This window comes from Stegostoma tigrinum, chromosome 20 (genome assembly GCF_030684315.1).
Source record: "Stegostoma tigrinum isolate sSteTig4 chromosome 20, sSteTig4.hap1, whole genome shotgun sequence".
In the NCBI taxonomy this organism is placed as follows: domain Eukaryota; kingdom Metazoa; phylum Chordata; class Chondrichthyes; order Orectolobiformes; family Stegostomatidae; genus Stegostoma; species Stegostoma tigrinum.
In genome coordinates, this window is record NC_081373.1 from 16292446 (window position 1) to 16320140 (window position 27695).

The 27695-nt window shown below is 40.7% G+C and overlaps 2 protein-coding genes across 8 annotated transcripts in view; one reads left to right on the top strand and one right to left on the bottom strand.

The window, feature by feature from the left end:
• arhgap19 (Rho GTPase activating protein 19) overlaps positions 1 to 16473 on the top strand; it is a 33227-nt gene extending 16754 nt beyond the window's left edge. Inside the window, exons 5-12 of one of the 4 annotated variants that reach the window (XM_048550797.1) lie at positions 1159 to 1382; positions 1763 to 1849; positions 2490 to 2555; positions 3998 to 4192; positions 5564 to 5659; positions 8146 to 8262; positions 8618 to 8695; positions 16173 to 16473. In XM_048550797.1, coding sequence (XP_048406754.1) covers positions 1159 to 1382; positions 1763 to 1849; positions 2490 to 2555; positions 3998 to 4192; positions 5564 to 5659; positions 8146 to 8262; positions 8618 to 8695; positions 16173 to 16238 — 929 coding nt within the window. In that variant the 3' untranslated portion in view covers positions 16239 to 16473. Of the gene's footprint in view, positions 1 to 1158; positions 1383 to 1762; positions 1850 to 2489; positions 2556 to 3997; positions 4193 to 5563; positions 5660 to 8145; positions 8263 to 8617; positions 8696 to 10126; positions 13440 to 16172 lie in introns of those variants that run through there. The other 3 variants (XM_048550800.1, XM_048550798.2, XM_048550799.1) reach the window with 3 other exon arrangements.
• nt5c2a (5'-nucleotidase, cytosolic IIa) overlaps positions 11723 to 27695 on the bottom strand; it is an 83716-nt gene continuing 67743 nt past the window's right edge. For 3 of the 4 annotated variants that reach the window (XM_048550793.2, XM_048550792.2, XM_048550796.2), the window contains 6 exons: positions 21694 to 21760; positions 20940 to 21110; positions 18934 to 18985; positions 18539 to 18599; positions 16211 to 16387; positions 11723 to 15193 (listed from right to left, as the gene is read on the bottom strand). In XM_048550793.2, coding sequence (XP_048406750.2) covers positions 14885 to 15193; positions 16211 to 16387; positions 18539 to 18599; positions 18934 to 18985; positions 20940 to 21110; positions 21694 to 21760 — 837 coding nt within the window. In that variant the 3' untranslated portion in view covers positions 11723 to 14884. The remainder of the gene's footprint in view (positions 15194 to 16210; positions 16388 to 18538; positions 18600 to 18933; positions 18986 to 20939; positions 21111 to 21693; positions 21761 to 27695) is intronic. The other variant, XM_048550795.2, reaches the window with a different exon arrangement.

Consider the following 27695-nt stretch of genomic DNA (forward strand, 5'->3'; position numbering starts at 1 on the left):
TTGAGAAAGATACAAATTTTCTAGAATCAGAGATCTAAGGGAGATTGAGGAATTGAAATAAGTTAATGTTAATGAGATGGTCTTGTTGAAGAAATTAGCACAACTGAAACTTCATAACACCGAGTATGTGAGATTCTGCATTTGAGTGCTGGAAGAGATAGCTACGTAGGCTACGCATTGATGAACGTCTTTCAAAATTGTGTAGTTTCCTGCAGAATGGAAGATAGCAAATGTCACCTCACTGTTTAAGATGGGAGCAAGAGAGAAAATGGAATTACAGAATTGTTAGTCTTAGGTCTGTGGTAGGGTAAATGTCAGAATCTGTTTAAGAATGTGATAAATGGACACTTGGATTACAATCATCTGATTTGGTATTAACCGGTGACTCTTGCATTAGCAGGCTGTGACTAGTACATTAAAGCAAGGGTCAGAATTTAGGCCCCAGCTGTTCCTAATCTATGCAATGATTTAGATATGGGGACCAAGGGTGCAATGGTAGTCTCATTATCCTCGACTGACGCCATTGGGTTCAAGCCCCACCTGCTCAAGAGGTGAGTAATAATATCTCTGAACAGGTTTAGAAAAATAGGTTTACATAATTTGAATGTGGAAACCAGATGTTATATTTGTAAATTTGGGATTATACAAAGCTAGGTGAGAATGTGTGCTGTGAGGAGAAGTAGTTTCAAGAGAACTTGCATACACTTAGTGAGTACAGATGATCATAGCAGATGGAATATATGGAAAAATGTATTCTTATCCACTTTGATATGAAGAATAGAGGTACAGGGAGCTACAGTCTGCATGTGAGAGAGAGAGAGATGGGTAAAGAGAACTGTATATGCTCTTTGTATATGCGAGTGAGAGACAGGCAGGGACAGGGAGCATCAGTCTGTGAGAGAGACAAGGTACGAGGGCAGTAGACTTTGAGTGAGAGATGACTACAGGGTGCAAACGTCCATTTATATGTAAGCAATTCCTGCAAATCAGTAGGTAATCATACGGACGTCCTTTGTAATACACCAAAGATCTTGTCAAGCTTTAGTTGTGTGTGGCCGTGGAGACGAAGTCTGTGTTCTAAATGATAAGTTATTTTGAATAATATGTTTTTGGTGTTTAGTTATGGATATCCGTGTTTGGTGTCATATCTCCTATTAGATCTAATGGTGTTTGATATGAAAGGGAAGAAGACTGTTCCTGACAAGGAGCGTAAAATTGAAGCTCTACAGCTACTCTTCCTGTTGTTGCCTTCAGCCAATCGGAACCTGCTGAAGTTACTACTGGATCTTCTTTATCAAACTGCCAAACTGCAGGACAAGAACAAGATGTCTGCCTACAACCTGGCACTTATGTTTGCTCCACACATTCTCTGGCCCAGGAATGTAAGTCGACCTTTTCTTTCCTATTAAACACTAGCTGTCATTTGATTCTGTTTCTAAATATTTTTATCAGTAGTACCTTATCTAAGTCTCCTATAGTCAAGCTCATCTAATTTATTAAGAAAATAAAACACATATCCCACAAACTAACTCAGTCACATTAGATCATCTCAATGACTCTTCATAAATACATATTTATTGTCTCTAACTAACCATTAACCCAGCAAAGTTTCAAAGATCAAAGACTGTGGGGAGAAAATGTCACATGGAGTACAAGACCAGCTGTTTCCAACTTGAATCTAGAGCTGTTTATTGTATTGGTCCTTTGCTTTTATCTGTCGTTGCCTGCTGATTTGATTTGGTTCTTTTTCTCCTCTTAACAGTTGATGGCTGCAGACCTTCAAGAAAACATCACCAAACTGAATAACAGCACAGCATTTCTAATTAAACACTCGCAGAAGCTTTTCCGGGTAAAAAAAAATTCAGATACTGTCAAGAATTGGAGCAGTGTGTGGGAGGGTAAGCATGGGGGTATGAATGTCAGTGCCGGGGAAGGAGTGTCAGCACAGGTTTGGAGGATGAATTTCGGAAAATGGATATCAACGCATGGAAGGGAGCTGGTCTGCCCAGGGAGGGTTATTAGCACTGAAAAGGTCAACAGTGTGGGAGCAGGTACTAAGTTTGGTGAGTGGGCAGTGAGCCCAAGCCTGTTTTGTGGAGAGCTTAAGGTTGAGTGGTCCCTGAAGAGAGTGATTGTTGTGGTCAGAGTCAAAAGCAGAAACATAGTTTTCACTAGAAGATAAACCAGTACTATTAATCTCTTTTGTTGCTGTTCTGAAAATACATACTTTTACATAGTTAGATGTGAACCTGAAGAAAATGAGAGTAGAAAGCTCAAAATCAGCAAACCCGATGTCAGCCAGGAATCTGAAGATCTCCATGCTGGATTTACTTGATCTCATAATTGTAGTGCTTCACCATCTGGCCATTAAATCTACACAGATTCTGGATATGAAAGGGCTATGGATTCAGATCTCAAAGAGATGGTTTGTTTGTCTAAGTCTTACAATTAATGTCAGGATTGTATTCTGATCTCTTCTGTCTATGCAGGCACCAGCATATATTCGAGAACTTGCCAGATTGCAGTTCACAGGATCAAAACTTTCAATGATCAGAGTAAGAATTCATGACTTATTATTTGTAAGAACCTGAAATGGCCTACCTAAAGCTAGCACTACCAAGTTAGCAGTTAAGCACATTGGCAGTCATCTGTAATCATAGAATGGTTACAATAAGAAGGTGGTCATTTGGCTGATTGTGTCTCTTCAAGAACAATTTAGCTAATCCACTCCCCATGTTTTCTCCGTATTGTAGTTTATTTTTATATTAACTGCTTTGGCAGCAAGACAGGAATGATTGGTCCTGCCTCCACCACAGGCAGGCATTTCACATCCTAACAATTTGCTGAATAAAAATTCTTTTCGTGTTAACTTTTTTTCGCCATTCATCTTAAATCTGTCATCTGGTTCTCAACCCTTCTGGCAATCTTTATTTATTTTGTCCCAACTCTTCCTGATTTTGACACTTCTATCAAATCTCTTTTTAATCTTCCCTTTTCAAAGGAAAACAATCCTAGCTCGTCTGATCTATGTACGTAACTGAAGTTTCATCTCTGAAACAATTCTCGTAAACTTTTTCTGCACCCTCCCTAATGCCTTCACACCTTCCTAAAATGTGGTGTTCAAAATTGGGGACAGTACTTGAGTTCAGGTTGAACTAGCATTTTATTTAGGTTGAATGTAATGTCCATGCTTTTGTACTCTTAATGTATAAAAGAGCAAGATGTTTTATAACGTCAATCTGCTGTATGACCTTAAATATTGTGTTCATGCATATCTCCAGATTCCTCTATTTCTGCACTCTTTACAGAATTGTACCCTTTGCACTGTAACAATTCTGTGATAGAAAGAGGCCATTTGGCCCTTGTGTCTGTACCAGTTTTCCAAATGAATATGATAATTTATTGCCATTTTTATGCCTTAATATTTGAACTCATGTTTCCACAGATTTAAGTTTTTTGGATTGATGAGGTATCTCTGTTTATCCAGATCATTAAGTCATGGTAGCAGTTTAAAAGAATGGTTAGTCTATAATAGTGAAACTCTGATGAGAGAGATTTAAAAAAGATACGAGGGGCAAACTTTTCACACAGAGAGTGGTTCATGTGTGAAATGAACTTCCAGAGGAACTGGTGGATGTGGTTACAATTACAACATTTAAAAGACATGAATAGGAAAGGTTTGGAGGGATATGGGTCAGCAGCAGACAGGTGGGACTAGTTCAGTTTGGGATTATGGTCAGCATGGACTGGTTGGACCAAAGGTTCTGTTTCCATGCTGTATGACTATGTATGGGCTATAGGAAGTGTTTAAATAGCTCAGTGGAATGTATGATGTAGGAGACTGTACCAGTGTTGCGGAAGGAATGGGATAGGTGTGCTGAATGAGTTCTCTTGTTCTATATATTTATAAATATTATATATGTTTTACAAAATTATGTTAGCCCTTTGTCTCCTGTATTTTGCTTTCAATGCTCTTTAAAATACTCCTACTATTCAGGACGATCTGGATTTATTGCCAGCTCAAGATTGCCCGGATTTGCTCATTATGAAAAGTGCAAAGCGGAATGGGTTGCATTCAGTTTCAAGATTCAAGGAGGAAACGCAGCAGCATACAGAGGAGGCCCTAAAGGAACTTTTTAAACATGTCAGCAATATGCCCAACTCTGCCAAGAAGAGAAAATTTGTGAGACAGGTAAGGATGTGGGAAGAAGCTGCTGCTGCTCATGCTGTAGTTTCATCTAGTCAGCTGTTAAGTCACGAAAGCACAGGCATTAATGTTCTCAATCAGCTGCTATTCCCCGTGCTAGGTTAGCTTGTTGATCAGGTGAATTTAGGTTTTGGGTAAAGGAGTGGGGCCTCGTCTCCTTAATATTTCCTGTGGAAAATGTGTATCAGTGATTGTGGGGACAGGAATGGACTTTATAGACAGCATACAACAAAATACTCCTTGTTAGTTCATGCAACAAGATTGAATTTGTACACTATTGCAAGTTGGCTCTCTATGGTGTCCTAGAGTCTAGGAGACATAAGAACACAAAAAATCTAAAATCTTTGTTACTCCTGACTCAATGCAGAGAGCCCATTGAAATCTATGGCCCAGTGTCCAAACGTTTTGTTTGATATCAGCCTACCCTCATTCCTGGATCCTGAAGCTGCCTGCATTCAGACTGCTAAAGCTAACACAGATCTTTGCCTCTCCTGCTATGTCGTGTGAGTCCCCTAGCAAATCCTCCTCCAATTGCTATGGGTTAATCTGTTAAAATAGACAAAATTGTAGAACGCTGGAAAACAGAAAGAAAATCCCTGCTTGTGTCTTGCAGACAGGAGTCTCTTCACTCAGCAGTGGTTCCCAGACTGTTAGTTTGTGAACTGTTTATGTCAGATAAAAGACCTGCAAGCCACATACTGGTGTTACCCAACTCTATCTGCTTGTCACCACATAAAAACCAAAAATAATGGGAAGAACAGTACGGTTTTGGATGAGATGATGCCTGATACCAAGCTTGCAAGCTTCAGAATTATGTTGGAGTCAAAATTCAATCATGCAGTCCTTTACTTTCAGCTCCATAAGAGTTGAAAATGTGTATTTTGTAATAATGTATGACAGTAACATAATCTTGTTTATGAAACTAAATTGTTGCACTGTTGACGATTCATGCTTTACACATGGAAGCTAGTCTGGCTCAGCTGACATGTTTGAGTGGTGTTATGTATCCGCTTTGTTTTTAAGATCAGCCAAAGGGCCACAGATAATTTGCAGATCACCCTTTTAGAACCAATGTCACAAAAAATTGTGGATTCTCCATTGTTGGGTACATCCAAGACTTGGACAGATTTTTAATCTTTCAGAAGATCTATGGAATGGCCAGAAATGTAAAGATAAAGCAGGACAGCCCTGATCATATTGAACAGTGGAGCAGGCTCAGAGTTTCAATCAAATCCTACTCTGACTGACCACCAGGCAAGGACATAACACAAAAGTATCATATTCCTCGCTGAGTCCCAAAAAACAATCTTGTATGTTCTGCATTTTATGCAGTCTTCTCTCCTTGTCCTCTTCTAGTTTCATAAAAGCTCAGTGGCTGGTACTCCTGAAGGATTCATTTCACCAAAACCAGAGAAACACATGCGCTCCAAGTCTTTTGGCGGTCGTATTAAGGTAAGAAAGTCATCACGATTGATTAGTAAATATGAGATTGAAATACACTCCTCTAGCCAAAAGATGAAAAAGAACAAGTGTGCAACTGCTCGCATGTGGTAGGGCATGGCTCATGTTGAAATCTGCTTGTGTTCTTGTGCACATATCATGTCTGGATTATACTGACTTGGAAATTACAGCAGAATATTCCCTGTCAACCAACCATTTAGCTGCCACCCAATCAGTTTACACATCATCAGCAAGGTGAATGAAAACTTGTGTTCAGTGCAGTTGTGCAACAACCTGCCCATTTGGGCTATGCCTGGACCACTCGGCTCCTGGCCTTATTGCAACCTTGATGAAAGAGCTTAATTCTAAGAGGGGATGTGAGAGTGTCTGCCTTTGACAAAAAGGTGACACCAGGGAATCTTAGCTAAAATGGAGTGGATGGAAAACAAGGAGAAAATTGCTGGTTGGAGCCATGCATGACACAAAGGAACATGACTACAATTATTGGACGCCAATCATCTCAGCCCCAGAATATCACTGGAGGATAGTTGGCCACTGACACGTGACCTGCTAGATCTCTGTTCCTCCACTACAAGGACAGCTGCAAGCTAGATATGAAGATGGTGGATATTAACAACAGTTATGAGTAAAAATGAAAAGCTCAATTGGCTGAGAAGAGGCCCTAGAGAAAACAGAACCCTTGTGAAACATTCACCTTCTCAACCCATTGTATTTATTTTGAGCAGCTAATATGGCAGAAACTGCTCAATGACAAGAGTTGACGATCACAGTGCAAGTCATCATCTTATCAGTTAGAAGACTGCCAAAGAAGTCGTGGAGTCAGTAAGGCACAGAAGAAAGCTTTCACCTAGGGAGTCCTTGTTGGGTCTCAAAGCAATTCAATCAGTCCCACTCTAGCTCTATTCCCACAACCTTGGAAGTTTATTTTCCTCAAGTGTCTATCCAGTTTCAGTTTAAAATCATTCATTTGTTTTTGATTCTATCACTTTTGTATCAAGTTCTAGATCATGAACACTTGTGTAAAAACAGCTTTACCTCATGTTCCCCTGCACCTTCTGCCCAATATCTGTGTATCCCAGTTTTGTACCTTCACATAGGGACAATAGATATTCTTTGTCTACATTATTTTAATATTATACACTTTATCAAATTTCCCCTTAATCTTTTGCTCAAAGTACAACACCAGCTTCCCCAACCTAACCTTCTAACTAAAACACCTTATCCCTGAACCTTTCTGACAAATTACCTGCACCCTCTTGAGGGTCCTCACATCCTTCTTGGTGACCATAACTGGGCCCCAAACTCAAGTTGGGCCTTAACTAGAGCTTTAGAAAAGTCCAGCTGCTCTTTCAGTATGTTCCACCTCTTCAAAGATCTGTGCAAAACCCCAGGGTCCTTTCCCTCTCAGCACTCCAAAGCCTTTGACTTTTGATTCTACCCAAAATATATCAACTGGCATGCAACATTCATTCTACACTTAAACCCAAGCCTGAATATTATCGCCTTGCAAAATTGGAAACTATCAATTATGTGAGAAGCTGTGAATGGGGCTTAACACTACAATCACCAGCGAACATCCTGACTTATAATGGAAGTATTGATGAATAGTGACTGATGAAGGAACTCCAGTACCAATGTGCTAGGGCTAAGATTTCCTTTTTATTCTTTTGTGGAACTTGAGTATCACTGGTAAGACCAGCACTCGTTGCCCATTCCTATTGCTCGAGTAAATAATGGTGAGTGCAATGCAGGATGCCATGTCATAGAGATACATCCACATTGGTCTCTAGCAACTGCAACAATCTTTCTTTGTATTAGGCTTCTTGTTCCTCTACCACCTCCTTTTCCGACTCCCAAGTTTTGATTCCCATTAATCAGCTTTATTCCGGTTCTGTAATATCATAATCAGTCAAATGTGACATTTCACCTCTATAATTAGCTCTTTATTTTTAATCTATCTTTAAACCAAAGCAATAAATGGAGCTGGAGCTGAACACAAACTGAATATACGTAAACTGATTGAGAGTGCCATCAAATGGAGCTTACCAATGAGAGCTTTCACCACATTGATGACTGAGTAGATTGATGGAGTAGTAATTAGCCAGGATGGATTTGTCCTGTTTATTGAGCAATGCACGCTTGCAGAAGTTTTTAGTATGAAATTGCAATGGGTTGCTAATAAAGCCCACTTTTCCAGATTATTGTTTAAAAAGCGCTGTTTGAGCACTTAAGCAAGGCTTATAACTGAAGAATTCACTAATGTGTTCGGCAGTTGTGGTTTTTTTAATGGTAAAGGAATTTGAATGGGCGTGTGGATTTCCCGAGTATGGGGTCAGAAATGTACTAGCAATCGTATGTCCTGTCACATACTTTGTGAAGATCGTCAAACACATCTGCAGCGTGAGGCAGATAAAGGCTCTTACAGGGGCTCTGGTGTCTACGTTCAAATCATACTGAGGGTTTTTTGTTTCTCACAGCGTAAAGTTTTGGGTGGTCAGCATATTTCTGAAAGAAGAAGCAAAAACCCAACCCCAGATAAAGTGACTGAAAGCCATGGATACCCTCAAGTGGATGACGTGGAGAACCTCAAGCAGGTGAGACTCTGCACCCCTGCAATGCACTCTGTTGTTTTCTGGTTTGTAATTAATCACAAGTACTGAAAGTTTGTGTCGAAAAGAATAAAGATAGATTCAGTTCATTGATGGATTGAATAAACGTTTTGTGAATAGCAGAGAAGGCCGAGGTAGTGCCTTGGTGCTGCATACGTGAAAAGTGTTCTTAAAGCATGTGGTTAATCATAACCCATGTCTTTGGAACGCACTCGAGACTAGAGAGGACAATAGGCTGAATTTTCTCACCAGCAGTTGGTCAGTGATTAGTGAAGCTGATAGAGTAGTACTTTTGCAAACCACAGTGCCAGCCTCACACCCCTGTTCTTTACAATTTTAGAAGTGCGTGGAATCAGCAGCCCTGCACTTCAGTCGTATCCGGTCAAAGTCCACAGATGAAATCCTCGATGGCAGAAAGGTGACTTGTAGTCTATATCTTGATTCAGCTGTGAGGTTTATGTTTACATGTCTCAGTTCTCAGTTCTTGGATACCTGATCCAAAGGAGGCATTCATCTAACATCATTGTTGGCTTTTCAGTAACCTATTATCCTCAAATCATTGGGTTCCATCATGCTGGGAAAAATTAGTTGTTATTGGACTGTGGTATATATTGCAGAAGCCACTGTATTTTTTGCAATGTGGTGGGAGGCCATTCCATCCTTTGTGCCTGGGTTGGTTCTTGACAATGGATTAATTTCCACGCTGTCCCCTTGTAATACTGTACTTTGTTTTCCTTCAAGCAAATTCTCCAGTTTCTTTAGTTTGAATATGATGGAATCAGATTCAAAAGTAACAAAAGAGGCCTTTGTTAGGCATTGCAATTAAAGGCTTAAGTTTCCATTTTTCTAACAGCCAACACAGACCTAATGGGCTGAATAGCTTGTAATTCACGCATCAGCAACCTATGCCCGAGGCTAAAATGAATCTCTGCCACAGCAATACAGTTTAAAATGATTGTCCGAGTACTTGGACAATGAAATAGTTCCACACCTATTCTCCATTATAGGAGGTGAACTGTGAGAATTAGTAGTACTCAAAGGCAGTGTCCTAATGGAACGCCCATATACAACTTTGCCATGTTCTTCTGTCTGCATACTCGACTCCTAAGACACAATGACCCATGCCAAGTTAGCTGTAACACCATTACAAATAAGTCACTGTTCCTGTAAGTGGTAGCTGGGTACCTCTCAAATTGTCTTAAATGTGAAGAGGTTGAGGGATTTTCCAAGCCTCACTCTGCTGCCATGGGATTTGAGCCTAGGCCAGTTTTCACTAACTTTCTTGAAAAATGCAAATTATTTAAAACTTTGGTCAGGACTTTTTCATATCCAGTGCTAATCAAAATGGCTTAATAAATGACCTAGATTTAGCGCTTTCACAACAAAGGTTGACCTGACTGCCATGAGACACTCAAACACTGATTTTTATTTGTGGCATTAATCAGCACATCCAATTACAGTTGAGAACAACAGTGTGATAGGAGTAGGAACTAAGTATCAAACATTTCCATAGTTGAATGTGCAACACATTGCAGAGGGAGCCAAGCATTGTTGGATGGATTGTACCCAGGGTTGCTAGACTATCAAAGGAAAGGTGTTGAGGTTGTCCTGCGCACTCAGAGACTGTACTCTAGGAAGAACTATGCTGTGGGAGTGCTGAAAATTTCTGAAATCTCCAATTTCATCATTAACTCATGAACAACTGGTGATGCTACAAATGGCTATCCATTCTGATTAAGAATTTTATTTTCCTGACCTTAAATGAGTAACTTCATTTTACAAAATTGAATCAGGGTCAAAGGTGAGTTAACCCACACATCACCACCCTATGTTTCTCTTTTAAAAACAGGAAACCCTTGGAGTGAACCAAATAATCACAACCAGGGAATCGGCCATGTAATTCAGTCTTCCTCCCCCTTCAAAATGTCTCAAACTGTGAAACTGGATATGTCCAACAGAATCACGAAGAACCACTAACTGCCCATTGGAACTGAAAAGTTGGATGTTTGGAAAGACTATTAGTTTCAACAACCTGTGTAAAAGTTTATAGTCAGGCTACTTCCAATTTGCAAAGATGCTGCCTCATTTAATGGGGAGGCCAGTCTACAGATCAGGTAATGGTGAAATTCTCACAGGCTATTTGAGTGCAAATGAACAAGAACCAGCCAGACCCTGGGATGGGAACTATAGAAGATGCAAGTTGTCGAAAGATGCGGCTGTTACTGGTTGGTCCTAACCTGCTGGCTTGCAACGTATTTATTTCAGACATTTGATAATTATTGGTCTTACTCCATCAAGCCATTCATCCACATCCAGCTCTAGTAGGAACCCTGTCCCATCAGGTGTTTGATTTGTAACAAGCCAAAAACCTCAGGAAGGGGTTGTAAAAGGCAATGACAAATGATTGAGATTATATTTTGTGCCTTCAGTAATTCTGCAGTTATTTAGTTTTAATAGCACAATATTCCAATGGTTATTATGAGAGTGTGTAATTCCTCTGCAGCCTGTGGTAAATTATGCCAAGAAACAATTATATTTGAGTCAGTAGGAAGGAAAGTAGCATGGGGGTAAAATTGAATGTTGAGCAACTTTAAGGTTTGTTGGTTATGTGGAAGAAACCATTAACAAGAGAAAATCATTTTTTTCTGAATGAATTTGACTAAAGTTTATCTTCAAATTAGCCAGATTCCTCTTTTTTTAACATTTTTGTTATTTAAACCCTGTTACATGTGACTCTTTTACTGTAGCCATTCAGTCACTGACTGTAGGAGAGAAAGATAGACCACGGAATTAAACTGTATCAATTATCATCTTGAACCTAGACACAGCTGGGAGGAGTGGTTAACTCTATCACTGAGCTCAGCAGATGAAATTGACAGATTGGACTATTTTTCTAAGTAGTTTCTGATAATATTTGAGTTGCACTGGGTGGTAGATACTCAGAATCAAGGCTGCAAAATCTCTAAGAATGAGTGTGCAAAGAATAGTCAGTAATCGAGAATCACCAAAGGAATTGAATGTGATTTTTTCTGTATGTCACAAATATCATTTTAAATATTAATGTCCTTATATTTATGTATAATATATTAATGTTTTATAGTTTTGTTGCCTTATTATCCAGACCATATTTTGACAAGAAATCAATGCATCACATCACTTCATTTCCTGGCTTTCTGTAATTCTAGCTGCAAACAAAATCATTCATTGATCTGATGTTTAGTGCCAGAAGTAAAAACACTGCGAACATTTTACTTAATTCCACCCACCACCACCAACAAGTAGCACCTTTCTGAGCATACATTCCTTAGTATAGTACAGTGCCAGTGTTGTATTGAAGGGATGCTGTATGAAGTGAGATATCCAGTCTCTGCCCTGGTGATTAACATTATTCCCAGAACTGTGTATTTTGCTCATATTCATATAGGCAAAGGTTTTACCTCAACGGTCATTGTTTTATCCTTTTATTTTACAAACAGCATCAGGAACAATATATATATACATATTCAGTTGAACAGAAAATCCTGGAGTGGTTTCACTAAAGGGTTACCACTTTCACTGCATGTTTGTTGCATACTGGCCCTGGGCCATGACTCAGTATCAATAGTACCTGCTCCATCCCAAAGAGTTCCAAGCAAATCGTTATACCTGGTTTTTTTTTAAAAAAAGGAAGCTCTTCACTAAATCACTGGAACAAGAGTTCAGAAAAGTCAGTGTGCTATTACAATGGTGCTAAAGCCAACACAACTTCATTTCAAGAAACAAAGGACTGTTCTTGAGTTTGGACAACCACAGAATTATGGATTTTGATCCAATCAATCAGTTTTTGTCATGGCCCTTTGCACTTTCTTGGAAATGGAGAGCAAGTTCCATATTGTATAAAACACCACAGCAGGACTGCGCCCCTGGCCAAGCTCATTTATGTCCACACCAGCTGTTCTCACCCTGAGATTGGTCCTGACAGCTTGGGTCTTGTTTTACTCAACAAATCAACACTATGCCTGTAAAATGTACACTTAGTAAACCAGGGAGCTGTAGCCTGTGCAGTTATTGATAATCTACCATTGCCCCTTGGAAGGATTAAAAAAAACAATTCTTGTTAGTTTATCAAATCATTGTTGAATGAACAGCTGCAGACAACTGGAAACAAGGGCAGCAAGCCAGGTTCAAAGCAACAGCATGATTCAGGCTGGTATTTAAAAAACACAAAAGCAGAAGACCTCATCTCTCAACAATTAGCAGTCCTCCAGATTAAAACCCATTAATAAAACAGCAGCATCAGGAAAACAGACCTAACCAGTGAAGTTTGATACTTTGGAGATTGTAAACTTTGTACAAGGCAGCTATGAATGTTTTTTTGCTCAAGCATAAAGATTAGATCACACTAAAATTGTTTCAGGGGCTATACAAAAGTGGCAGTAAAGCAGAGGGTCCGGAAATAATTATTTAAACCAGATCTGGTTAATAAACAGCAAATAGCTGCCACATCAGCCTCAGAGAAAGGTTTATGCTGGTTGAACCTGCCACCTAAAAGGACATACATCGTGACCCTTATGAAAATACCAAGAGTACAATTAACATTGTTTCTTAGAAACACCAAATGTACCGAAAAACACAATTCTGTGGCTCATCAGTATCCTTGGTCGCTTAGGAACTTACATGGGTGTTCATGAGTAGGGCAAGTAATCAATCAATGAAATGGGAGCATAGTAAAATCTGAACGATGGAACAAATTCAGACAAAAGCTAGGCTACACATTGGCAAGAGGTAAATATTCTGCAAAGTGCAAAATAAAACAACTGGTCTGCTTCAGTTCAAACAGCAGCCCTGACATCAGCCAAACCAGAGGCGCATGAATACATCTGCACTTGCAGATTAATTTATAAAATTGTCACACAGAACAAGGGTCAAAAATGGGAACAATGTTAACAGCTTCTGAACAACACTCCTACTAAGTTCTACATGTGCAGTACTGCACAACAGCTTGTAAGGTATGCCAATAACCTTGTTCTAGTGAAATACCTTTAAAACTTTCAAGCAAACTAGTCCTGTGCAACAACAGAGAACAGTGGTGTTAACCAACAGATCAATAGATACATAAGGCAGCATTTTGAATACAATAATATAATTAGTGATAGTTCAATCTTTCACACCAGCTTTTTTTTTTAATAAAAATTGAGTATTACCAAGAAATTGTAGATGGCACCAGCATTTATTGCCCTCAAGTGGTGGTGACCAAGATTCACTGCTGTTGGCTTGGTTAAAGTATTCGCACAGTGGTGTTAAACAAAGTTACAGGATTTTGACCCAACAATGACAAAGAAATGGAAATATGTTTCCAAGTATGAATGGCGTGCAAATGGAGATGATCATGCAGGTCACTGTCCTGTACTTTTTCACTCCTTTGTCCTTCTGGCAGCCCGCAAGTTGCTCTAGTGCATCTTGAAGATGGTACATGCTGCTGCCACTGTGCGTCATTGGTGAAAAGGATTAAACAGTTAAAATGGTAACTGGGATACTAATAAAGCGGTCTGCTTGTCCTAAATATTAAGACCAAATGTAATTTATTCTCATGTCCAATACTCCTCAGCCAGATACAACGAAAGGTTAGATGCCTATACACAATAAAACTCCATCTACATGATCCCAATGAAAACTTCTCAATTTCCCACATCTCTAAACAAAATTGTCATTTCTGCATCTGATTGGATTTGGATCTAAACCAAGCCTCTGTGGGAACGCAATGACCCTGAAAAGGAAAACAGAACTCTGTTTCCTTGGAGCCTCAAAAAGGTCCAAGTGGGAGATGAACAAGAAAATTATAAACTGCAACTTGTGCAGTGATTCCACACAACTTATTGCACTCCACCACCCCCCCCCCCCCCCCCCAACAAAAAAAAACATATTTATTTGTGGGATTCCCAACTCTTGCTGCTTTGCACAGAAGATTCACCAGATGTGCAAGCACTCCCACCAATCAAGTTGTGTCCGGCAGAAGCAGCTTTGAGGACCCGTTTTTCAGATCTTTCCAATTGCTGCAGAAACATAACTTCTCTGGACCAAGGTAAACATTAGACAACTTTGATCATACACAAACTCAAATTCCATAGTGAGATCAAAGCCCCAAATCTATAATAAAGCACATAGGAATCAGAGGACGGATCCATGACAGGCTCAGTTTGAGAGGAGTTTGAAACAACTTGCTGGTGTTCTCAGAATCTCAGGCTGTGCGAAGTCAAAAACAGAGAAATTACAGGCTCAATTTTGCAATTCCCTTTCAAACAATAATCATCTTTAGTGAAACATCCAATGAAATCATCAAAGGTGTGAATCTATTCAACTCAGTCTTCAAAGTCCATCATTTCCTGCATTCAATGCAAACTTGACTTGTGATTAAAATTCATTTGCACATTGTCAAATTACTCAAGTTTCAGTATTTAGCTCTTTTCATAAATTTCCAGGTTTAAAACAAAACCCTGTTCCTTTGAATCCATTGAACATTTCACAATCGTCTTTCCATTCTGATCAGGTCATTAATCTTCAATTTTACATACTTTAAACCGTGTCACTTCTATGGGATGGGGCAGGATTAAGGAGATTCATTTCCTTGTTATTCTTCCTCCTCCTCCTCCTCCTCCTCGTCATCATCTTCATCATGGCAGTGTGTAATTTCTTGTGGAGTTTGTGGGAAAAGGTTGGGGGGTTTTATTTCACTAATTGATCGGGTGAGATGGTGCCGTTTGTACTCAGTCTCTTTAATATCCATGGAGCTTGTTGAGCGGTTGCGAGTTGCCATTGGAGACTCAACATCACGGATATCGACATGGCTGTGCTCTACAGTAGACTCATGAGGCATCTGAAGAACAAACAGGGAACAAAGCAAGACAGGGCAGGAGGAGAGCAAAGAAGAAATAATGTACTCCAAGAGGAAAGACAAGACAAGAGTGCAAGAGTAAGGAATCAGTGTATAAGAGAAAATTGGGAATAGAATACAAGAGATCAAGCACAGTGTGAACGCAAAGGCAAAAATGGAAGAATGCATAAAGCACAGCACATAAATTTGGGGGGGAAGCAGGAGAGAAGAAAGGAAAGTTACTTGAGTGCAAGAGATCTTAGCTGAGAATCCTCTGATTTGCACTGGTCAGCAGCACTTGGGATTGAGGTTCTGATGAAGAACCTCAGCAACGACCTGTACAGTAGCCAGAAAGCTAAACTCTACCCTGGAGAAAGTAAAGGATGATGGGAAATTGGCTAACACAACCTGCTCATCATCAGTCTTGGTTTCAGAACCTAACCAAGCTGATGTGGTCAAGCTACCTGTTTACTATTTGTTTTTAGGAAGAATCCTGTCTTAATCAAAATCTAGATCCTACTGCACATAATTACTTACAACTCAGTATTAAACCAGCAGTAGTTGGTTGGTGTGCGAAGTAGACTGATGTCCTGGGACACTGATGGGAAGCCATATCTCTGGGCAGAAACATTTGCTCCTGTAACTGCTGTGTTGGAACAGAAAGGATTCTTTACCCCCACAAATCAAACTTCCAGTTCAGTAAGGTTCCCCTGACCAAAGTTGGTCAGTTTTTGGCATCTTAATTTACAACTTCCAGCAGCAATAATTCATTCCAACCAGCATCTCTCCCAGGTGACTATTTTGCACACAAACTCCACATTTGGCTGGCAACAAAATCAAATTAGAACCCAATCCTAACTCAAAAGTTGCTGGGTCATTCTTAGGAATAGGAAGTCTGATGGATCACTTTTCTTCTCAGAACAGGGGCAAAGTTGCAGCATTCACTGCCAGCTTAACTGAAACAGTGAGATTAGCCACGACCTTAACAATTTTTTTTAAAATGTGCATCTTACAGTGAGCCTATCACAGGTTTGTGCTTCTGCAGGGAAACACCACAACATTCTGGTCAGATCTCGTACTTACCAAGACGTGGGCAGCACGGAAGAGGTAACTGAAGGGATAGTACAGAAGATTGATGAAGGAGGCTGCATACAGATCTGCATAACGCATCACCTGACTGGCAAAGAGTGTCTGACGGGAACCACTACGGAAAAGGCTCCCCATCATTCCGTAACACATATCCATATCGTGAGTGACTTTCTAAAAAGCAGGAAGAACACAGTATGGGTGAAACTATAACCAAGAAGGTTTGTCTCAAACTGCTCAATCTCACATTAAATGGAACTTTGAAGGAAAGACTAAAGTATTAAATATTTCTTGGTAATAGTCACATGTAAAAAAAATGAATAATTAGAAATGTTAAACTATGAAGACAATAAGTTAGTATAACACTATTAGAAGCAAATAAAAACAAAGAACTGCTAGACAAGTGGAGAAACTTAGCAGACCTAGCAGCATCTATGGAAAGAGAGAGATTAAAAAACAGTAAGTGTTTCAAGTACAGTGACTCTTTTGGCAGAACTGAAAGCAGCTTGGACATAGTGGTATGTGTGCTGATGACAGGTTTTTTTGCTGGGGCAGGAGTGGTGGAGGTTGAATTGAACAGACGGTGATGGTACCTAGAGAGAGAATAAAAAGGAGGCTCATAAAAAGAGGGATAGCTAATAAGCCAGGAGCGTGAATAGTTGAAGAAAATGAGTTGACTGCACTGGGGGAAATCCATACAAAACAGAAACTGCGGTGTGGGACTGGGTAAATAACATGGAGGAAGGTTTTCATGCTCCGAGATTGTTAAATTCAATATTGGAGTTCTGAAGGCTGAGGTGCTGCTCCTCCAACTTGTTGGCATGGGAACCTGCTGGTGTTTTGAAATAGAAAGCAACTCGAAGCTTGGGGTGTTTTCAAAGACAGAATGGCGGCATTTCACAAAGTGGCAACCTAGTCTGCATCTTGTCTCCCCAATATAGAGAAGACTAAATTGTGGGCAGCAAATACAATAGACTAGATGGAATGAAGTGTAAGTAATTCACTACTACATCTGGAAGGTGAGTGTCGAATCTTGAATAGTGAGGAGGTAAACAGATAAGTATAAACCTTCTGCAATTGCATGGGAAGGTGCCATATGGGGGTGTGGGGAGCTGTTCGAAATGGAGGAGAACCAGATTAGGATATCCCAGAGGAAACAATCCCTATGGAATGCTGACAAGGGAGGGCAATGAATATCTGATGGCTGGATGCCGTGGAGGCGGTGGAAATGGCAGTGTAGTGGAAAGTGAGGACAGGGAAACCCTGTTGTTGTGGATGGGAACAGGAGAGGTGAGGGCAAAAGTGTGGGAAATGGGTTGGACTCAGCTGAGGGCCTTGTCAACCGTGATGGGGAAATCGTTGACTGAGGAAAAAGCTGCCATGTCTGAGGGGAAATATGTTTGCCTGAGCAAGCGGCTGGGTCCCAAACAAAGACTCTCAGCGAGAGTGGGGATGAAGGGAGTATTCACTATCTGGGGAATAACACTGACAAAGTAACAAAAACTCTTGTGCAGTGAACACCTACAGACAAAAGTTAATAAAACAAACAATAAGGCTAGCACCTAGTTGCACCTAAACCAGACAAAGACAACAATTCAAAAAAAAATCCAATTGCGAAACTGGTACAAACAGGAGGGTTTAAGTTTGTTAAATGTTTGGACAGGAGATGGCTACAAGGGGAGCACAGACTGCACAGGAATCAAACCAGCATCTTGAATGGAGAGAGCTTCAAAATATGATCACCAGGTATATGGGGAAAATTGTAAAGAATGCTTCGTGGTACTCCACTTGGGGACAGTAATGAAAGATCCAAACACACTACTTAGTTCCAATCATGTGCAGTTTCTGCTCAACATGTCCATAGAGCGTGTACAGCATAAATTCATCCAGACGGGAAACTAGGGTGATCAGGAGAGACTTGAGTTAGCTGGAGAAAGAGAGAACTAGTGGGAGGGTGGTGTGGGGTGATGGAAGGAGGATAGATGGAGCGTGAGAGGAAAACAAGAATAGAATGGAGGTAATGAGAAAAGCATGAAAGAGGTCTAGTAAGGAAGGCTCAGGTGACATCTATAGGAAGGGAAAGCTTACAGCATGAGGCAGAATAGAATAAACAGAGAGGAAGAATGCAGTTCAATGGCAGCATGAGATGGAGATATAGATTGATGTCCCAATTATTGCTTGCATCACTCCCTTGAGACTCCTTATTCACAGGATGGAATATTATACAACAGGTCTTTGAGAATTTATGAACCCACAGTTTGAGTCTCAAAGCATTTACAATGAGACAGTCGCACATGAAAACAGTACATCCAACCTGGGTCTCACCTTGATCCTTCTCTGAATGGCACTGATGTCAGGCCTCTCGTTACTGCTACTGTCTAGATGCCTGAGGAAATGGAATAAAGTCAAATTAGCCAATTGCTAACAAGGAAGCATTAAACAATTATCAGGAAATTCTTTTAGCATGAAACAGAACAAGACAACAAAAAGTTGAGTGATCAATATATAGAACAACATAGCCAGGAGCGAGTTTCAGGCTAGAATCTAATAAAAGAGATTCAGATAACATACAAAGCCAAAATCTAATCTCAAGAAGTGCCCTGCAATCATTCTGTGCAGTGCTACTCATTTTCATATTTATTACAAAACCATACATTTTCAGGAGACTGGTTTAATTGCTCTTTCTGGCCTTTACATTCTAAAATCATCTTGATACGCACTTGTAAAGTTCAGCCAGAAACACATCCAGACTCTGCAACTCTTCGAACAAATCTGGAAAAGAAAGCAATATCACTGCACTAATACAGAAAGCACACAGATCTTGGTCAGAGGGATTTTAATACAGTCAGTAATCACTGATGACCAGTGAGATATTGGCTCTGTACGAAACAAAGTGCTGATATGGGCGAGATAGAAGAGGGAGTTCAGTGTTCTAATACCACATCCTGCCATTGCTAGAGTTTAGAGTAATAGTCACAAAGCACAGAAACGTGGAAGCTAAGGATCCTAGGGAAATAAATGGTGTGGTCTTGAAAAGTGTCCAAGTTACAGAATAGGATGTACTAGAGGTCTTAAAATGCATAAAGGTAGATAAATGCCCAGGATCTGATCATTTGTATCCCAAAACTTTGTGGGAAGCTGGTGAAAATATTTGTATCATTGACAGCAATGGGGTGAGAAGTCTGAAGACTACAGGATGGCTACTACGATGTCATTAGATAAAAAGTGACAAAGAAAAGACAGGGCATAATCGCCTGCTAAGCCTGATGTCAGTGTGGGGAAGTTGATGGACTGGATTCACACGCATTTTGAAAGGCAAGGACTGATTCAGCATAGTTAACAGGGTTTTGTGCATGGGAAATCATGTCTCACTAAAATCAATTGAGTTTTCTGAGGTCATGACCAAGAAAATAGATGAGGGTTGAGCAGGAGACATTGTATATAGACTTAAGCAAGGTGTTTGACAAAGTTCTGCATGGTAGACTGGTTGGCAAAGTTAGATCACATGAATTCGGGGGAGATAGCCAATTGTACACAAAATTGACCTGAAGCTATGAGACAGAAGGTGGTGGTAGAAGGTTGTTTTACAGACTGGAAGCCTGTGGCCAGTGGTATGTTGGTCCACTGCTTTTCATCATATATACACATGATTTGGATGTGAATATAGGGAGGTATAGCTCGTAAGTTTGCACTGACACTAAAATTAATGGCGTAGTGGGCAGTGAAGCTCTCTCAGAATACAATGGGACCTTAATCAGAAGGGCCAATGGGCTAAGGAGTGGCAGATGAATTTGGATAAATGTGAAGTTTTGTATTTTGGCTAGGCAAACTAGGACAGGAATAATAATGATAGGTCCTTGGGGGGGTGTCGCTGAATAAAGAGACCCAAGACTGCAGGTATATAGTCCTTCGACAGTGAAGTCTTAGGTAGACAGGGTGGTGAAGGCAGCATTTGGTATGCTTGCCTTCATTGATCAGAACATGGGGTATAGGAGTTGGGACATCATGTTGCAGCTATGCAGGACATTGGTTAGGCCACTTTTGGAATAGTGTGTGCAATTCTGGTCTCCCTGCTTTAGGAACAATATTGTTAAACCTGAAAGGGTACAAAAAAGATGTCCATGAGTGTTGCTGGGATTGGAGGGTTTGAGCAAAAGGAGAGGCTGAATGGGCTGGAGCTGTTTTTGCTGGAGTGTTACAGGCCAAGGGGTGACCTTATAGAAATTTATAAAACCCTGAGTAGAATGGATACAGTGAATAGCAAAGATCTTTTTCCCAGGGTAATGAAATCCAAAACTGGAGGGTGCAGGTTTAAGGTGACAGGAAAGATTTAAAAAGGGACCTGAGGGACAATGTTTTCCATGCAGCTGATGGTGCACGTTTGGAACAAACTGCCAGCAGAGCTAGAGGAGGTAGACAGTTGCAACATTTAAAAGGCATTTGGATGGTTACATGAATGAGAAAGGTTTAACAGGGGTATGGGTCAAGTGCCAGCAAACAGGACAAGATCAGTTTAGGAAATCTGGTCGACAGATGAGTTGGACCAAAGGGTCTGGTTTCCGAGCTGTATATCTCTATGATTCTATGTCACTTCTTCACACTGCTGAGGAGTAAGAATGGAAACAGGAATAGATACTAGACTTTGAGACACCTTTGAGGAATTTGGATCTGAGAAAACACCTGAGAAGTTGTAAACAATGCATATCAGTCAGCACTAAACGCTTACTGCTTTTGTCAGTCCAGACATGTAGCTCTTGTGCTAGCTCTGGGATGACCAGAAATGTTCTCCAGCCCTGTCGCTTCTTCGATTTCAAAATATCACCAAAGATGTGATCACCGATATACAAAATGTCTTTGCCTTTCGTTCCCAGCAGATCACCCATAATATCTGAGGAACCTGAAAAGCATGCAACAAAAATCATGTGACCTCTTTTTCATTCCTGATCTTTAGGATCCGTAGGAACATTGCCTCTGGTTTGTGGTAAAGGGGAGACTAGGGAAGGCGTGCCTGGACACATTAACTAGCCCACACCCATGACAGCTTCAGCCTCAACATCCCTCCTGCTCCCCTCACCGCCATCTCCCCCCCCCCCCCCCCCCCCCCACCGCCTCCAACATACATAACCCTGCGTCTATCTACCACCATCTTTCCCACTCTTGATTAGGATAACAGTTCCCACCTGGCCCCAGGACTAGTTCTCCTCCAGGTGAAGATTTCTTACTCAAGTCCACACACTATAATGGGTGCTAAGTCAGTTGATCTCAGCTTGGGAAAACTTCGGAGCTCAGCACCCTGGTTTGGAAGGCAGGGAAATAAAAAATTATTTGAAATGGTCACAAAACTCTGATATTGTTCCTATACTGGCAGAACATAGGATTCTAAAGTGTAAGGTCTGATAAATGCTCTCTCCTGACTGAGGGCATAACAAGGTGAGTCAATAGATAATAAAGAGAAAACTAGAGAAAGCTGATGTACTTACCACCTGAGTACACAATACCATGCTGGAGAGGTCCTGTGTGCGTCCCAATTTTCAGATGGCCAGTTGCCTACACAAAGAAAAAGCGAAAATGCAATGTTTACATCTGATGGATGCAGAGCTCAAAATATTTTTTTGCAACTTTTCACTCCCTTGCTTTTGAAAACTCTTGCCTCCTCTGCCTTAAAAATATCCTGATGCTGTTTCTACTGGAATTTCAGAAAGAGTTCCAAAGGCTCATGACCCTCAACAAGAGAAACTTTCCCTTTATCTGTCTTAAATGGGTGACCCTTTTGTTTTTAAACTGTGACCCCTAGTTCCAGATGCTCCACAACAGGAAATGTCCTTTCCACATGCACAAAATCATGTGTTTCAATTAAGTTACCTCCCACTCCTTTCCAGTAAGATAATCCAGCCATTAACAATGTAACTAGGAGTAGTAGGCAATTCAGCCCCTCGAACCTGCTCTGCCATAGTTGATTTACCTCTGTCTCAGCCCAATTTCCTGCCCAATCCCCATCATCCTTCTGCCCATTTTGTCCTTAAATTTACTTAATACCCTGGCATCCACCACACTTGGGATAGTAAATTCCAGATTTATGATCCTTTGAGAGAAGTAATTTTTCATCTGTTTTAAATTTGCTACTTCTATGCTAAAACCATGACCTCTTTTTCTAGATTGCCTCATACAAGAAATCATCCTCATTATGTCTACTTTGACAAAACCCTTTAGCATGTTAAACACCTAAATTAGGTCTCCTCTCACTCTTCTAAAGTGCTCAATTTCTCATCTGACCTTCACCTCTCAGTAATCTATTCAGAACTGCCTGCAATACAAGTAAGAGGACTAAAATCATATGCAATACTCCAGGTGCAGTCTCACCAATGTTCACCTCCCTACTATTATATTCTAATCCTGTAGCAACAAATACCAAAATTCCACCTGCTTTCCTTAATACCTGCTGTGCCTGCATATTAGTTTTCTGCAATTCATACACAAGGACACCCTCTGCGCTTAAGCACTCTGAAGTTTTTCTCCATTTAGATAATAAGTTTCCTTTCTATTCCTTTGTCCAAAATGAATATCCTCATATTCATCCATGTTAAATGTTAAAATTTGGCCAATTCACTTAATCTAACCATATGTATTTGTAAATTTCATTCCTTCCTTGCAACTTATTTTCCCACTTCTTTTAGTGCCATCTGCAAATTTGGCTATTGTTCTTTCTATCCCTGCATCCAAGTCATTACTACAGCTTGTAACTAGTTAGGCCCCAAGGACCAAACCCTGTGGTGCCTGACTAGTTACATTTTGCCAACCAGAAGTTGTCCCATTTATCCCGATTCTCTGCTTTCTCAATCCAAGCTAACAAATAACCCTCAACTCCATGTAATCTTACTTTTATGTACCTTATCAAATGCCTTCTGGAAGTCCAGGTATACTGCATCTACAGGACCCCCATTATCACATTGCTTGTTAAATCTTCGAAGAACTTCAATATGAGTCAAATACAGTTTATCCTTCATAAAATCATACCAACTCTGAAGGGTTGTGTTTTGACTTTCCAAAATGTTCTGTTATTACTTACTTAATAATGGATTCTTACAATTTCCCAACAATTTGTTAAACTAACTGGTCTACAGTTTCCTACTTTGTCTCCATTACAAAAATTAGCATTTTTCCAATCCATTGGAATTTGTCACACGATCCAGGAATTTTCAAAATATTATAACCACTGGATCCACAAACTGTTACCACTTCTTCAAAAGGTCCTATGATACAAGCCATCAGGTCCTGGGAAATTGTCTGCCTTCAATCCCAATAGTTTGCTCAGTACTTTTTCTCTAGTGATGATGATTGTTCTAAATTTCTCCCTCTCTAAAACCTCTGCATCACGTGTTACTAATGGAATGACAGTTTTGCTCCACTGAAAACTGGGGCAAAATATTGATTCCAGGTATTATTCTGGGTAAACCTTCTCTGTGTAGCCAGTGGACGTGATCTGTTTGGATTTCCAGAAGTCCTTCGACAAGGTGCCACACAGAAGGCTGCTGCATAAACCTTCTCTGCATCCAATACATCTGTATATGCATATTTTCTTAAATAAAGGTGGCCAACACTGTACACAATATTCCAATGTGTTGTCTCATCACTACTGTAACTCAAATATAACCTCCCTACTTTCATATTATTTATCGCAAGGGGAATTGAATAACTTTCTATTAGCTTTCCCAATCACTTGTTGTACCTGCAAGCTAACCTAATGAGGACACCGTAATCCCTTGTTTCTCTGAGCTATGCAATCTCAAATTATTCAGATATATGCTTCTTTTTTATTCTTCCTACCAAAATGGACAATTTCACACTTTTCTATACTATACTGCATTTGTACAATCTTTGCTCACTCAATTCATTTATATCCCTTTGCAGCTGCTAATGGCCTCTTCACAATTTACTTTCATACGTACGTGTCATCACTGAATCTAGCTGCCACACCTTACATCCATTCATTTATATAAATTTCCAAAAGTTGAGCCCTGTGACAGGCCAGATTTTATAATTTGCCAATCAGAAAAATGACTCATTTATTACTCCTACTCCTACTCTCTCTTCCCTGTTAACTAGCCAATCTTCTACTCATGCAAATATGTTATGCCCTACATTTTGTTTTGCAATAACATTTGTAACACCACTGTTTAACAAGGGAAGAAAGTGGAAGACAGGGAATTATCAGCTAGTTAGGCTGACTCGATCACTAGTAAGATTTTTAGCAGTCCATCATTAATGGTGAGATTGTACAGCACTTGGAGGCGCATGGTAAAATGGTGTCAAGTCAGTACAGCTTTTTGTCAAGGGGAAATCATGCTACACAAATCTGCCAGAATTCTTCGTCAAACTTGTTCATTACTCACCTCAAAGTGTAGCCAGTGGACGTGATCTGTTTGGATTTCCAGAAGTCCTTCGACAAGGTGCCACACAGAAGGCTGCTGCATAAAGTTATTAGCCCATGATGTTAGGGGCAAGATACTTAGATGGATAGAGGATTGGCTGACTGGCAGGTGAAGATAAAGGGGTCTTGTTCAGGATGGCAGCCTGTGATTAATGGAGTTCTGAAGGAGTCAGTATTGGAACCACATCTACTCACTTTATACATTAACAACCTAGACAAAGAAACTGAGGGCATTGTTGCTAAGTTTGCAAATGACACAAAGGAGACACAGGTAGTGTTGAGGAAGCAGAAAAGGACTTTGACAAGCTAGGAGAGTGGGCAAAATAGTGGCATGTGGAAAGTGCAAGTGCATTTTGGTAGGAAAATTACAGGCAGAGACTATTTCCTAGACATGGAAAGGCTTCAGAAATCTGATGCAAGAAGAGACTTGGGAGTCTTAATTCAGGCTTCTCAAGTTTAACATGCAGGTTCAGTTGCCAGTTGGGAAGGCGGCAAGGCACATGCAATGTTAGCCTTCAGTATGAACGCACCAGAATATAAGATCAGGGTTAAACTGCTGAGGCTGTATAAAGTTTTAGTCAGATTGCATTTGCAATATTGTAAGCAACATTTGGTCCCATATCCAGGGTAGGATGTACTGGCTTTGGTTGGGGTCCAGAGAAGGATCACAACAATGATCCTAAGAATGAAGAGCTTGTCATATGAGGACAGTATTACAGTTGCAGAAAGGATGTGTGGGGACTCGTCAACTGGGGTAGTATGGGCTGAGGTTAGAAACAGGAAAGGAGAGGTCACCTTGTTGGGAGTTTTCTATAGGCCTCCGCATAGTCCCAGACATGTAGAGGAAAGTTTAGCAAAGATGATTCTCGATAGGAAAGAGAGAGACAGGGTAGTTGTCATGGGGGACTTCAACTTTCCAAATATTGACTGGGAACACTATAGTTCGAGTAGTATAGATGGATCAGTTTTTGTCCAGTGTGTGCATGAGGGCTTCCTGACACAGTATGTAGACAGGCCAACAAGGGGTGAAGCCACATTAGATTTGGTACTGGGTAATGAGCCCGGCCAGGTGTTAGATTTGGAAGTAGGTGAGCACTTTGGTGATAGCGATCACAATTCTGTTATGTTTACTTTAGTGATGGAAAGGGATTGGTGCATACCACTGGGCAAGCGTTATAGCTGGGGGAAAGGCAATTACGATGAGATTAGGCAAGATTTAGGGAGCATAGGATGGGGAAGGAAACTGCAGGGAATTGGCACATTAGAAACGTGGAGCTTATTCAAGGAAAAGCTCCTGTGTGTCCTAGATAAGTATGTACCTGTCAGGCAGGGAGGAAGCTATAGAGCGCTGGAGCTGTGGTTTACAAAGTCAGTGGAATCTCTGGCCAAGAGGAAGAAGGCGGCTTATGTTAGGATGAGATGTGAAGGCTCAGTTAGGGCGCTTGAGGGTTACAAGGTAGCCAGGAAAGACCTAAAGAGAGCTCAAAAGAGCCAGGAGGAGACATGACAAGTTGTTGGCGGATAGGATCAAGGTAAACCCTAAGGCTTTCTATAGGTATACAAGGGATAAAAGAATGACGAAAGAAAGATTAGGGCCAATCAAGGATAGTAGTGGGAAGTTGTGTGTGGAGTCAGAGGAGATAGGGGAAGCACTAAATGAATATTTTTCGACGGTATTCACTCTAGAAAATGACAATGTTGTCGAGGAGAATACTGAGATACAGGCTACTAGACTAGGTGGGATTGAGGTTCACAAGGAAGAGGTATTAGAAATCCTACAGAGTGTGAAAATAGATAAGTCCCCTGGGCCGGATGGGATTTATCCTCGGACCCTCTGGGAAGCCAGGGAGGAGATTGCCGAGCCTTTGGCATTGATCTTTAACTCGTCATTGTCTACAGGAATAGTGCCAGATGACTGGAGGATAGCAAATGTGGTTCCCCTGTTCAAGAAGGGGAGTAGAGACAACCCTGGTAATTACAGACCTGTGAGCCTTACTTCAGTTGTTGGTAAAGTGTTGGAAAAGGTTATAGGAGATAGGATTTATAATCATCTAGAAAAAAATAATTTGATTAGGGATAATCAGCACAGTTTTGTGAAGGGAAGGTTGTGCCTCACAAACTTTATTGAGTTCTTTGAGAAGGTGACCAAACAGGTAGATGAGAGTAAACCGGTTGATGTCGTGTACATGGCTTTCAGCAAGGCGTTCGATAAGGTTCCCCACAATAGGCTAATGTACAAAATGCGGAGGAATGGGATTGTGGGAGATATAGCAGTTTGGATCAGAAATTGGCTTGCTGCAGGAAGACAGAGGGTGGTAGTTGATGGGAAATGTTCATCCTGGAGTACAGTTACTAGTGGTGTACCGCAAGGGTCGGTGCTGGGTCCACTGCTGTTGATCATTTCTATAAATGACCTGGATGAGGGCGTAGAAGGATGGGTTAGTAAATTTGCAGACGACACTAAGGTCGGTGGAGTTGTGGATAGTGACGAAGGATGTTGTAGATTACAGACAGACATAGATAAGCTGCAGAGCTGGGCTGAGAGGTGGCAAATGGAATTTAATGCGGACAAGTGTGAGGTGATGCACTTTGGTAGGAAGGCAAAGTACTGGACTAATGGTAAGATTCTTGGTAGTGTAGACGAGCAGAGATCTCAGTGTCCATGTACACAGATCCTTGAAAGCTGCCACTCAGGTTGGCAGGGCTGTTAAGAAGGCATACAGTGTTTTAGCTTTTATTAATAGAGGGATCGAGTTCCGGAACCAAGAGGTTATGCTGCAGCTGTACAAAACTCTGGTGCGGCCGCACTTGAAGTATTGCGTACAGTTCTGGTCACTGCATTATAAGAAGGATGTGGAAGATTTGGAATGGGTGCAGAGGAGATTTACTAGGATGTTGCCTGGTCTGGAGGGAAGGTCTTACGAGGAAAAACTGAGGGACTTGAGGCTGTTTTTGTTTAAGAGAAGAAGGTTGAGAGGTGACTTAATTGAGGCATATAAGATAATCGGAGGGTTAGACTGGGTGGATAGGGAGAGCCTTTTTCCTAGGATGGTG